This window comes from Rutidosis leptorrhynchoides, unplaced genomic scaffold, assembly GCF_046630445.1.
Source record: "Rutidosis leptorrhynchoides isolate AG116_Rl617_1_P2 unplaced genomic scaffold, CSIRO_AGI_Rlap_v1 contig351, whole genome shotgun sequence".
NCBI lineage: Eukaryota > Viridiplantae > Streptophyta > Magnoliopsida > Asterales > Asteraceae > Rutidosis > Rutidosis leptorrhynchoides.
In genome coordinates this window covers 1-14,455 of record NW_027266589.1, presented here as the reverse complement: position 1 = coordinate 14,455, position 14,455 = coordinate 1, and the positions used below count along the sequence as shown (strand labels likewise).

At 38.0% G+C, this 14,455-nt stretch overlaps 2 protein-coding genes across 2 annotated transcripts; both read right to left on the bottom strand.

Moving 5' to 3' along the window:
• Positions 1–320: 320 nt before the first annotated feature.
• LOC139883083 (uncharacterized) lies at positions 321–8,392 on the bottom strand. Its single transcript, XM_071867311.1, has 17 exons — positions 8,144–8,392; positions 6,844–6,923; positions 6,478–6,528; positions 5,631–6,149; positions 5,222–5,479; positions 4,984–5,049; positions 4,639–4,818; positions 4,380–4,431; positions 4,026–4,295; positions 3,490–3,604; positions 3,193–3,380; positions 2,615–2,890; positions 1,914–2,531; positions 917–1,419; positions 767–827; positions 605–673; positions 321–407 (listed from the first exon to the last, which is right to left on the bottom strand). The coding sequence occupies exons 1-17, from the start codon at positions 8,390–8,392 to the stop codon at positions 321–323; spliced, it is 3,642 nt and encodes a 1,213-aa protein (XP_071723412.1).
• A 965-nt stretch (positions 8,393–9,357) lies between these two features.
• LOC139883082 (uncharacterized) lies at positions 9,358–11,551 on the bottom strand. Its single transcript, XM_071867310.1, has 4 exons — positions 11,467–11,551; positions 10,674–10,794; positions 9,988–10,077; positions 9,358–9,883 (listed from the first exon to the last, which is right to left on the bottom strand). Exons 1-4 carry the CDS (start codon positions 11,549–11,551, stop codon positions 9,358–9,360), a joined length of 822 nt encoding a protein of 273 aa, XP_071723411.1.
• Positions 11,552–14,455: the final 2,904 nt, after the last annotated feature.

Genomic DNA, 14,455 nt, shown 5'->3' with positions numbered 1-14,455 from the left:
ATGCACTTCAAATCACCGGCTGATGGATCCACCCACAAAGGCATCCGTAACAATATTCACTTACGGGCACTGATAGCTGATCTGATATCGGAGTATGTGTTTCGGTCAGATAAATCCATCGTCAGAAGACAGTTAAATTCGAACTTCCCATCTTCAGGGTTAGGAACTTACTCATTGGCTTAACTCAAGGCTTCAATTATCTTCACGAGTTTATTTGGTATTTGAGAAGGTGAAGCTTGCAGCTTATGAGCTGGAAACGTCAAAAGTAATCAGCACTCATCGTCTCTATGCCAGTGATAAAAGACTTCTGGACCATAAGCTTACAAAACAGTTCCGAGGTCATTTGATAGCTGAAGTATGCCACGCATCTGTAGATATGGATTTTCCAGCAGCTTCTCATTGTTACTCTAAGGGGAAATGCAGAAGGAAACATGTTAAAAATGGTTATGTTGCAATACAAACTTGGAACTTTTCCATTAGGGAATTGAATGGTGTATAACCAGACTCCTCTCTCTCATAATTGCAGTTTTTCAGTCACGTTTGATAACAGCATCACATCAGAGAATGTACATTAATTTGAAAGAACAATAGATTAAAGGCACACCTGCTGAGCTTTAAACACGAGGTTCTGAAGCATTTGTTGGTACTTTTCAGGTTTCTCTGTCATCATCCTCTGCAAAAGCACAATCATGAATCAGGAAAGTGATTAACAACGATGTAATAATAAATCTCTCGTCTTTAATGGATTATAATGCAGTAGTCTTGCCTTCAAAAGAAAAGCGGCAGAGTAATAAGCTACCCGGGAATCTGTATCATTCAAAAGCCCTCTGCAAACCAAAAGAAAATAGATGAATTTTCACTCGTTTTGAAAAACACAGCAAAAAAAACTACCCTTATAATGATTACAAAAAATCACCTGAAAAATTCTTCTCCAAATTCTTCACCACCAAATTCTTGGAATGCCAAAGGATCTGCAGTACATTTACCAATCAAAAGCAATAGAAGAGTAGCACGTATATCTGACGTGGCACCAGGAAAATTTCCCCTTCCCTTGCTTCCAACGGCAACACCTAGCGCAATATCATCTGTTGTTGCACTTTCAAGTTGAATCAATGGCCAATAAAATAAAGCAGCAGGAACACGTGCCACTAATTGCATTGGTACAACTGCCTGTCCTCTGAGAAGAAGTGCAGCCATTGAAGAAGTCTCAGTTTTCAGAGAGCTATTAGCACTATTGCTATCTTCTGCAAGTTCATCTCGACCAGTGAGATCTTGTTGAGAAACATGTCCAGTATCATCAGATTTCTTCTTTTCATATGTAGAGCCAGATCTTCTGTTGTGTCGCGTTCCTTCAATACATTGTGCTGTAGACCTCGGGACTACTTTCAAGCACAACTGAGAGAACAATATGTCACACATCTGAATCACCAATGAGATCAGATTAGGTCAGAAGAGGTTGAATAAGCTTATTTGCAGACAATGCAAGAATCTCATTAATATCAAAAGTAGTGCATAACTTGGTTTTGCATACAATTACCAACTAAATAAACTGCAATAAGTTATAATGTCAATTATCTAGAGTCAACCAAATGGATCTGTAACTAATGAGAACAGGAACAGGACTGAGGCAGTTAGGCATAACCTTTCATAGTTAAATGCATGTACACAAAAAACTACAGCTAATTGTGACATCAGAAGTCTACAAATAGCTAATATCCCATTATTCCCATCAAAGACACAGAACGAAGAATCAGATATGATTATACTAATACCTAAAACACTCTTTTTGTAGGAAAGCAAGCAATGGGAACATGTAAAGTATGGAAATTAATTCATTTTCCTCGAGTATAATCAAAGTTGATCGTACTGCATTTTGGGGGTCTTAGTCAGCAAAGACCAAAGTAAACAATTACCTTCAGAATAGTGACAAGGTCTGTCGTTTGTGCTACCAATGACAAAACAGAGCTCATGATGTCTACCACTGCATTTGCTTTCTCAAGTCGAGTATCTGCATGTACTTCATCAAGAGTATTGCTGCTCGAGTAATGCGTTTCGTTCTCATCTAACAAAAACTTGCATCGCATCAAAAGCCTCTCCAGAACAAACAGAAAGCCCCACTGGCTTTCGTGGTTTTTTGACTTCAGAAGCCCACACATAAGCCAAATGGATAAGGGAACATCTGAAGTGTAAGAAGATTCATGTGCACCGGCATGGGCAATTTTAGCCTTCAAATCTTTAATGTTTGACCATACACTTGCACTGCTTCCCTCAGTGATCTCAGCAATAAGTAAATCACCTAACCAGATGTATCCATTTTGAAAGTACGCCATCCTTTTCGAATGTAGGAGAGAATGCAAAGTGGCCCAAGCAAGTTTAGCTTTAATGCCAACATCACTTCTTGAATTTGTTCCTTCAATGTCTTCCAAAAACTTGCATGACTTGGTTAGCTGTTTCAGATATGAGAACTCTTCTTCCAAATGATTGAACGTATTTATCAGTGAAACAAATTTCTCAGTAACATTCTCCAATAACTGCAATTGAAAACTTGAATTCAGATTGCGGTGGTTGCAGTAAACAGTATCGACATTATCTTTTGAAAATTGTATATTGTTACCAGATTTAGACGCTCATTGTTGTGATATCTCAGCAATTTTGTAGAAATCGATCTTCTCAAGAGCTCCCCAATTTCTTCCACCCCAAGCTTAACAGAAATAGAAAAGGCTTCAGGTGCATCAGCCAGAATGAGCAGTGTAGCAACAGGTTGAATCTCGTCATCCGTATATTCAGAAACTCCAGTAGCATCACAAGATTCATTTATCTGATGCAAAACATAATCAAAAAGGACCAAATATAAATTTCTCCTTTCTTCCCTTGAGCTCGCCAGTGTATACTGCATCAAAAAAAGAAAAAGGAAAACACCAAAAGGAGATTTATTGTCAAAGTTAGGGAAAGTGCATGCACGTTAAATATTGTCAAAAAATTCCACGACTAAATAAGCCCTTAACATTCCCCACCACCAAATCTATGAACCACTACAAGTGTTTGCAGATAGTTAAAATCATATGTAACACGCCACTCGCTTATGTGGTTGCATTGTGGATCGTCTAAAAACAAGCATAAGCAACAAATCACATGTCATTCTAGAACCCTACTTATATTTGAAAGTGATGCTATGTTATGTCAAAGGGGTACCTCAACAACAATAAATTCAATCCCGCCGATCAGGTCAACTTGATCAACTAAAAATCTTGTAGTTGTTGGCTCGGAACTAGTTTGCCCATCAGGAACCTGATAAAACATATTGGTCAACATGCAGATAAGCTTGCAATGAACTATTTCTGCCCACGAATTCTTCCTGCTAGTTTCTAAAAGGGTCTTGACTACCTGAATATTGGCACCAAGAAGAATAAATAAATGTGAGATACATTTGTATTATGGAAATGTTGTATTCCATTAGTACGAATGTGCAGGTAAGACAGAAGAAGAAACTTACCCTAATGTCCAAAAGCCTTATTTGATTCCTTAAGATTTTGCCTCTATCACATGCAAAATATAGCAAACAGCTAAGAGCAGAGGCCCAAACAGATTCTTCCTTCTCTTCCATCTGCATATAACATTTGGTATAAGGAAAGAGAAATCATCGAGGTAGAATGATGAGTACATCAATGAGACTAAAGTAAAGAACAGTACAAATAATGCATCTCCTAGCACACTAGCTGTGGATTTATTTTTTATTTTTAGCCTATCACATGGATTAAAAACCAAACAAACAGGATCACACTTCCCCCACCCACAGCTTGAGAAAACAGAAAGAATTAACGATCTAAAAATAAGTCCATGACAACATAAATTGTGTACATTAATAACTGGGTAGTTGAATCTATTCCACATAATAGGGTAAACCAAACTAGTTGATACCATCAGATAGTTAAATAGTTGGCTATTCTAATGAAGAGGCTAAGATCATTGCAACCATTGTATCGAAGAGCACTAAGGAGTAGTAAGAGATCAGTCATCTATAGTACCTGAACAAGAAGAAGGAGAATCTCGTACAAGATGTTTAAAATCCAGGACTCTAAAGAGTACGTGCCAAACTTCAGACCAGAATCTCCTTTTCTCTTTCCTTGCCCACGTTGACCTTCATTATCAAAAAAGGATTCACACGAGTATTCTTCTTCAATTGTGGAAGGATCATCAGTCGCCATTGGCTCTAACAAATGGGCATGGACTCCAAGATTCAGAACCAGATCGAATGCGCGAACTCTACTAGTGGCTTTTGGAGAACTTAGCATTTCCTGGCAAAAGGTGAAACTAAAAACTTTAACCATGATGTCTCCGGCCAGAGAAAAACTGAAAATATAATGTCATTAACACAGCACCTCAAGCATAGAAAGAGTGAGAGGAGCAGCAGTCCCTGGATCCAAAACATACCTACATAAAAAGTAAAATAAAAAATCTCAGTACCCCTCATGACTTTGCTTGACAACAGAAAAGGCTGATCTCTGCAGAACATTAAACTCGAAGTCTCAAAATTTGTGTACAGGTGCATTTGTTTTTGTACTAAAGGAGAGAGAAGATTCAACACATGGCATAAAACCTTGACCAAGAGATAACAGCAAGGATGGCATCTTAACATACATGTCAATGACAAGTTTAATTAGGACGCTCACGGCAACGTCAATTGATGGCTTTCCAGGATTATTACTTAATCTGGATGATACGCTCATGATATTAGCAGCTGGTGAAGCTGTCTCAGAAGAAACTGCCGCAATGACTTCACACACCTCAGCAGGATTCAACCGCAGAGGTTGCTGTTCACTGTACCACATGAAGGTCATTATGAGAGAAGAAACTGCATTAGCTACAAAACAAATACTATTTGATCCACTAAATGAGCAGCCTCCCATATATGGCAAACTAAAAAATTTGTGCATGATTCAAGATTTCAGATCATAGTCACAATGACAGTATCTTACTTCATACCTATAGTGACGATATTGGAAGAGAGGGCGAGCGCGGGGCCGAAATGTACTCGAAGGCGGTTCATCCCTGAAAACAGGAGCATATACTTAGAATACTGAGCACATTAACTTTAAACCACAGATGCAATTCTAAATTAGGTGATGTTTAGCTTTAAATGATCTTATTACATAAGCTCTAGACGATTCACATCAAAAAAGCAGCAAGTTTAGATAAAAAGTAGTTTGAGGGAAGGACTTGCCAAATTTGACGAGGTCCATTTTTAGTGCGCTTGGATGCAGTAATTGCACTCAAGTGAGGACGGGTAGAGGCTGAATGCATAATTGTTGTGACGGAGGAAGGCTGTAATAGCTGATCAACAAAAGGCATATCTTCTGTTCCAAAATATTTCCAAGGCTGGGCCTTCATTTCGGCTTCCATATCTCCAACTAGAAAAGCAGCCGCTCCCACTTCAAGGAAGTTACGCGTATTTATGCCATGGATATTTATTCCACGATCACTGCATCATAAATACAACACAGCAACGTCCAAGAGAAAATCATGTCAGAGAAAAGTGCCTTAGGTGCAATGTGGATTTCAGAAAGAAAAAAAAGGATCGTCATATGCAAATTTATTTACATTTCACGAACCAAAAAAAGAATAATGGTTACCTTTCATTTGACATAACAGCTGAATTATGTTCCCCAAGCCAGCGATATTGTAAAATATCATCTGCAATATATTCCAGGGCTTCCAAACCATCAACTTTCTCAATATTCAGTAAGTTCGAAGCAGATAAAGCTGTGGCATCTTTCTTCTCCAAGGATTCTCGACCATTTGAAGGGGTTAGTTGCGCACTGAATGATCTACTCGACAAAGAAGTTGATGATGGCAACGAGTGCCTTGATGAATGGGAAGCTGCGGCAAAAGAAGCTGGTTGGAATGACCGCTTGGGCAGATGTTGGGCCACAAGTGAGCGCACATAATTTAATGACTTCACGAGTGCCCCAGAAGTAAAACTATTTACAGGCAAAGGAGAGGCGTCTGTGGATACTGTTGATGAATTAGGTTGTTGACTTAGTGGTAGTGAGCAAGGTAACAGCCTCCGGTTTGGGTAAACATAGCAGTCAGTCATTGTGTTCACACAAAAGCGATCTATTTGAAGTAACGTCTCCTCACTAGGCTTATATCTGCAGCAATAATGAAGAATAATAGACTATGAAATCTCACTATAGGTGTTTTTTCTTTTTTTGAGTAGCATGCCAGTTTTGACTAGAATTCTTTTTTAATTATAATTATTTTGAGTATATGAACCTATTTATACGGAGAAGAATAGCAACGAGAACAAGTAGATTTTTTGTCAATAAAGGGTTTAAGACTCTCACTAAGAGCCTAATGTTTGGAGACTACCCTTGATGAGTTCCATCTCAGATCATTGCTCAGTGTCAAATCTCAGTTTTGCATAAGAAAAAAACTAATAGAGAAACGAAGGAAAATAGAGATGCAAGAACAACATACCTTAAAAGGTAACGTTTCAAAAGTGCCACACACCTTGCTACAACTGCTGGACTGGGAAAATTTTATTCATGTTAGAAACAAGAAGAGGTTTACAACAGCAAACGTATTACATTCCAGAAATTGCATCATGTTTTTCATTATGTTCAAAAATAGAATGAGCCTGCTTTCACTTCCTTTTCTGTTTTCCAAAAAAGAACTTAATAAACTCTGCTCTGATAACTTTGGCTCAAATTTTTAATAATAGATAAAGAAAAATGATTAAACATGATAAGTTGATAACCAATCTAGGTTTATGAATTACACAGGTGCAAACACAATCTTATTGTCATGACACATTTGAACAAGAGTAAAACAAATAATAGATACCTGCGCTCTCTCTCTGCTATTGTATGATCTATAATCACACTATATGCCTGGTCAATCGTTGACGGGGCTGCCAGATAGTCCTGCCACCCATGTACCGTTTATATTAGGTTAAAAACAGAATAGATACGATGGCACAAGGGCTATGAGATATGGAACTGTATCTCTGATCTATACAATATAAAGTGCATTTCATCGTTGCTTCAACTAATCAGAGTTTCAGTTACAATTCATCCCAAAACAAAATAACTAAAAAGCTCGAGTTAAACATTAAGTTCCATTTAATATCTCTACTTCTTTCTATGATTGAAGCTCATTTTAGTAAATTGAGTTTAATTGAAATTTCCAGCACATGGAAATAAAATGGTTTAAACAGAAATCCGCCATATGATGAAGAAAGGATAAATTCATCCATTCTGACAGATCCAGCCCATAGTAAAATGAGCAGTGAATAAGATGCTAGTTAAGCAATAAAACCTAAGGAGTAAATTAAGCAGGATTAATCTAAGCCGAGGGAGGAAGCCCAAATTAAAAAAAAAAAAAAAAAATGGCACCACTTCCAGTGCAAGAACGGAAGTACAGTTAAAAATCTGATCTCCATTTTTTGACAAGAAGGGAAAGAGCTGCCTCAAAGTTGAAAATGGACATTACATTTACTGGAAAATGAAAATGTACTCATAACAAACAGAAAAAACTAGAGTGGCACTCCTACTATCAATCAATCCATGAAGCAAACCTATTTTTTGAGAAAGAACTCCATTTATTTTCTTTCTTTCTTTCTTCTTTTGATACTATTAAAGAATTCCATTCCTAAAACAATTGTTTCATGAGATTGGTTAAGATGCTAACCCTAAGAAAAACCACATTTGATCTTTAGTTTCTTACTATTCCTAGCCTGAAAAGGATAAGTTTGGCGGTCATTAAACATGTATATAACATCAGTAAAAAGTTGAGTTGCAAAATAATGTATGATAAAAGCCTTGACTTCATTACAAATATGCAGATAGTTCTGCAAATACATTTTTTAGCACATCAGCTCGATAATAGAAGTCCATGAACAGTGTAATTACAGTAAACTTTGTACACATTAGCGCCACTCATTTTCGTCTCTTCAATTACACAAGTGCCAGACGCAATGTAATTTTTTGCTAAAAAAAAAATGACAAATGAGCATTGAATTTCCGACTAAATTTAAACGAACCGAACAAATCCAAGAAAGGAAACATTTTCAAGATCTAAAACTAATGATTAAAAGTAAGAAAATTCAACGTCATTAACAATCAAAATGAGCATAATTACGCACCCGAAGAGTTCTCGAAGCTTCAGAGGAGACCGCAGCGTGAACGCCATGGTGGAGAGAGCTTGTGGATGAGGCGGAGGCCGAAGCCGAGGAGAGGCAATCTGCTACAGCTCGGCGCAGCGGCTCCGGCGTCTTTTTGAGGGAAGATGATCTAAGCCGCGACGCACCACCAATTCCGCCGATTCCAGCGCCCAGTCGAGAGCTTCCGGGAGTCCGGCCAGGGACGTAGCTGCTAGTGGGAGGGTTGTGCATCGCTTATATGGTGCACGAAATACTGTGTAAAACAGATAAATGATTCCGGGAATTGCCTATGATGTTTGGAGCCGGAGAGCAAGTAGATTGTGTAAGTTATGATGTGCGTGTACATTCGAAAATGTTAGAAAGAGACGGATTGGAAGAGATGATACAGAGAGAGAGAGAGAGAGAGAGAAATGCTAATTAGTTCGTATTCGCATCAGCTGTAAGTAGAAGCACACTTAGTATTTTATGAGGTAATATTAGCTGGCAAGCGCTAATTCATATCAGTTAAGTATAAGTGCCCAAATTAACAGACTCCTATGCTAAATGTATTATTATCTGCTCACTCCTTTTCTATTTACACACGTCTTATTTATTTCTTACAGTACATTAAAAAAAATATATACAGAGAGAGTCTACTAGTCGTAATAGTATTATTTATAATTAGTTCTAACTTTTAATTAAATAATACTAGAAATAATAATTTAAGCCAAATTAAATTTTCATTGAAAGATGGAATCATGGAAACTGAAAAGACGATAATAACATTCAAAAATAAAATAAAAAAATCGTCTACCATGTGTATGATGACGACACTAGCTCCGACTGATTAACTGGTTTCTTGAAGTGGCTAACCTTTCAAGTGAATACAGATATCTAAATTACACCTAAATCGTGCTTAGGGATGCTGTTATTTGCTATTAGAGGTGTGAAATTGTAGACGATAATTTTTAAGTAAAATCTTTGGACAAAAGATGGCGATTGTAACAAACAAGCTGGACAGCGAAAGTAAAATTTTGCGATCGCACCGAGGAAGGAAGCGCAATTGAGTCTACTAACAGGAGTGAAACTCCAAACAAAATAAGTATCTTTTAGAACAGTGCTCATATTGGCATTCACATCCAGTTACTTTGTAAGTAATCATAGATAACTAACTAAGCTAACCATCCAGTCGAGCAAACCCACAAGCCTGTTTTTGCTCAGTACCTCCTCATGACTCGATCATATTCATACATACTAGCCGAGGGACACTCAAAAGCTTTGTGACCCCTCCCACCACAATTGTTGCAGACGACAATCGACACACATTCTCGACTAATATGTCCCAGAACCCCACAATTACGGCGCGCCACATCACGAAAAGGACCTCCTCTTCCTCCTCCGTTTTCAGCTGTCTTTGGGCATCGACGAGCTAAATGACAGGAAATGTTACAGATATTGCAGACAGGTTCACCGGTACAGTCACGAGCAAGGTGGTCGGGTCTACGACAATTGTTGCAAGATTTCTCGTTGGTGCATTCGAAAGTGATGTGGCCTGGCTTGTAGCAGTTGTTGCATAGCCTAGCATCATGAGCTGGTAGAGTAGAGCTTATGCATTCTCGAGCTAAGTGTCCTGTTGTACCACACATGTTGCAGACTGGATCGTTTTGGCAATGGATTGAGAGACGTCCAGGATTTTTGCAGTTCCAACACGTAGTGATCGAGTTGCATTCTGCTGCAATATGGCTACACAACAACATTTTTTATGGATTAGATGGCTTTAAACATTGTCAAACAGGATGAACTGAAAAGGAAATGCTAAATAATTAAATTTAATGATATTTTCATACCCAGGAAGTCCACAGTTGTTACATACAGTCACATTTGGGCACTCTCTAGTGAAATGGCCAGGCCTCTTACTTTTGTTGCACAGACGATCTAGTCTGCAAAAATGGATCACAACTCAGAAATTTAGGCATTCATGGAGAAAGGTAGAAATGGAAAACAGTAATTCGGAAGTAAGTCTAATTGAGTTCATCAGTATCTTTGTTTTTATACAAGACAGAGAAGTAGTGACATTGAACGGAATTCATGTAATACAATTCATGATATCCATCTACACTAGCTGGAAGTAGAATCAATAGAATCAACTGAATAGAAACAATGATCCTGATAGACTACATTATGAAATTGGATAACAAGAATCATAATCCAATAATTTTAATATACCAGCAAACAGTTGAGTTTTTTTTACTAACGCAAGTGCTGCCAATGCCATCTAACACTAAATCCTGGCTAACAGAGTTTAGGCAGGTAGAATCTAGAAAAGCATTAATACAGACATGGACTTTGGTAAAAAAAATAAAAATGTTAGAACTTAGAAGCATGAGCATAGTTTAATAGACAAGCACAAAGAACCAAGTGGTAAACTTGTCAATAAGTTACATTCACAGAAAACCCAGGTTGTTGAGAAATTGAGAAAGTTGTAGGCTTTTAGCAGTGAAAATGTTATACTATCCATCGGAAACAAGTTACTTTCCGGTAATCACGGCGATCCCTGGCAATTGCATAAGGCGCGTCACGGTATGACGAGCGATCATTGGCACGGAACCTTTTGGCTCTTGATGGGCTCCAACCTCTATCCATTGCTAATTTATCTGGAAAAATGATCTAACATCAGAAATAGACTACATTTGGGTCGCAACTCAGAACAGCCAACACAACACCAAGCGTAACAAGAACTACAAAGTGACAGTAATCACGCCAAATAACATCAAAACTTACACTCATACGAAAAGATTAAAAGATAAACGAAACGTCCTTGTTAAAAAATCGAAACCACTCGTAGAAAAAACACATGCACACCTCCCAACAAAAAAACAAACCTCGAATGAAAAAGAAATGGGAAATGGAAACAATAATGACAGAAATCTGTTTTGATCGTTACTATTACATTTAGAAACCGAAGATGTATTAAGCTCGTAAAAAGAAATTACCTTTGTTCAATTGTTCTTAAAACCCTAAAATCCTATTTTGGGGTAAGGACTAAGGAGCGAGTAATTTCATATACATAGTAGGATTTGAGAGAAATAAAATGAGTCCATTCTTAGAAGTGTTTGGCTGTACAACGAACGAATCGGTTCCACGCTCTGTGTAGCGTCATATTAAAATGATCTGATAATGTATATACTCCTACTAGTTTTACCTATATATGGTCGAATTATGGGATATTGACATTTTTTCTACCTCAAATTTCATTTTTTTAACCAGTTATTATCTCAAAAAAAATCGTTAACAAACAAAATCATTCTTTTCGTCAAAAAATTTACATGTGGTAGCCATGTCATCGTCAAACAAGCAACACATCATCTGCTGACTCGGCAAAAATGACACGTCAGCATCCTCAACCGTCATAAAAAAAACTCAGATTTCGGCGACCACCGACGGTGGTCCGATCGTCACATTTGGCGGCGGCGCCAGTCGATGGTCGACGGATTTTGCATGTCTGGAATAGTTTCAATGAGATGAACATCGTGGTAGTATCGGATTTTTCAAATTTCGAACCGTTTTGTGTAGATCTACGCTTAAAGGTGCGGTGGCTGAAAGTTTAAGCTTAGATCTACAGCAAACGGTTCGAAATTTGAAAAATCTGACACCACCACAATGTTTACCACGTGGAAATGTGTCCGACCAAGTAAAAATTTCCGAAATCTGGCGACTACCAACCACTGGCCACCAACACCGCCACTTTTGGCGGCGCCGCCGGTCGGTGGTCAACGGATTCTAGAAAATTTTGCATGCCCGAACTTGTTTCGACAAGATAAACATTGTCGAACCGTTTAATGTAGATCTAAGCTTAAAGCTTTAACCACCGCACATTTAATCTTAGATCTACACCAAACGGTTAAAAATTTGAAAGATTCGACACCACCACAATGTTCATCTCGTCGAAACAAGTCCGAGCGTGCAAATATTTTCGGAATCCGTCGACCACCGACCGGCGGCGCCGCCAAAAGTGGTCGTCGAAATTTGGGTTTTTTATGAGGTTGAGGATGTTGACGTGTCATTTTTGCGGAGTCATCAAGTGATGCGTTGCTTGTATTGCGATGACATGCCTGCCATATGTGCATTGTTTTGACGAAAATGATGATTTTATTAGCAATTTTTTGATAGAGATATGATTTTGTTAGCGATTTTTTTTAGATAGCAACTTATTAAGAAAATAGAATTTAAGGTAGTTGGAAAAAAAAATGTATTTTTATTCTAAGAATTGTCTTTCTCTATACAATACGAATACTCCTATTAATCATACGAGTTTTACGCAACAATCAAGCTAAAGACAGAAAATTACAAATGTAAATTTTAAAAAATATATGTAAACATTTTGAAACGGAAGGACGGACTGGTGAACATTTGTACTCCGACCGGCAATGGGAATGGCGGTCGGACGCCTTAATTACATCGTAATATGCTTAATTGCATCGGCAATGAAAGAGCCGGTTGAAGATCTTGCACCGGCAATGATTGAAGACAAGACCGGCAACCTAAGTGCCGGTTTAAGAACAAGACCGGCAACCTTAGTGCCGGTTTAAGGCGAGACCGGCAACCTTAGTGCCGGTTTAAGGCGAGACCGGCAGCTTCAAAGCCGGTCAAGGGCTGCCAACATGTTGTCCTTTGCATGCTTGACAAGTGGCGATGTCGTTTTGATGAACCAGTGCATGCTCGACACGTGTACAGGGAGGGGAAAAAATTTGAAAAAATCAGCCGGCTGAATATGTTATAAATCCACCTTTCGTTTTCATTTCTGTATCTCATTTTCATTTCTTTCATTCTCATTATACTTACATTTTCATCCGTCAGTTTTTTTTTTAGTGAAAAGGAAGGCAAATACATATAAGGTAAATTTCTCTTTTTAAATTTAAATTTCGTTACAATTTAAAGTAATCACGTAATGTTTAAATGATCCAACAATATTTCACAAGCTTTTTATTTCATCCACCCGTAACAAAAATATTAACCTTTAATTATTATAAGTCATTTTTTTATGATGATTATTTTAGCCTCTTATAACAAAAATTTATAAATAACAAATAATGTAAGTTAATTACAAAAGTAGGTTAGATTGCACTGGATATATCACATGACAAAGTTAAAAAATCTGTTTTCATAAAGAGTAAATCTGTTTAGAAATCCATTCCGAGTTGTAGTTCTGTTGATTCCATTCCGAGTTATAGTTCTGTTGAGTTCATTTCAGGTTGTAATTCTGCTGAGTCCATTCCGAGTTGTAGTTCCGTTTACTGCATTCTCAGTTGTAATTTTGTTTCTGCATTCCGAGCTGTAGTTTTGTGCAGTGCATTCCGAGTTGTAAGTTTCTTTAATGCATTCCAAGTTGTAGGCTTGTTTAGTGATAAAAAATGTACCTGAATTTATTTTTTTAATAAAAGATTATTAAATAAGATGTATTACGTAGTAATTAAGATTTAAATGTATATTTTTTTTAATAAATAATTTAATGAGACGGTAAAATATTTTGGTATCTTAGATTATTTTTTTATAAATAATTTAAATGAAATAATTTTTTTATAAATAATTTAATCAACAATCTAAAATGATCTATAAAAAAATTTAACGGTAAGGTAATACATTTTCGAATCAAATCATTTTATTAAAATTTACTGAGACGATTATTAAGGTGATTAATTTTAGAGGACTAATTTTTATTGTTATTTTTTAACAGATTATGGCGGCTAGATCGATGTGGATTGCGCAGGGTCCTACCGTGAGGGATCTTCTGTGGTTTCAGCCGCAACACAGGTCCCGTGACATATATTCGTCCGGGGAGGACGTTGACAATGCAATGAGGATGAGGAGAGCGGGCGCTTTCTTCTGGGACTGTATGGGGGATGAACTGTATGCATTACCAGAGGTCATGTACTTCATAGACCGGATGGGGTTCAGTTTGGTCGCCAAGATAGGCTACATGGAGTACGACCATCATCTCCTTACCGCACTAGCCGAGCGATGGAGGCCCGAGACCCATACCTTCCACCTATCCGTCGGTGAGGCCTCCATCACCCTCCAGGACGTCGAGGTGTTGCTTGGACTCCGGGTCGACGGTGCGCCCGTAACTGGTATCGAGGCCTACCCCGAGGACATCGACGGGTACCTATTTGGAATGTTGGGCTTTGTGCCTGAGAAGACTTCGAAGACCGGCATCAAACTGGCTAGTATCAAGGCCCATCTGCAGGAACATCGCGGGGAAGTAGAGATCACTCAGGTGGAGGCACTTCAGAGGGCACGATGCCACCTCGCCTTCCT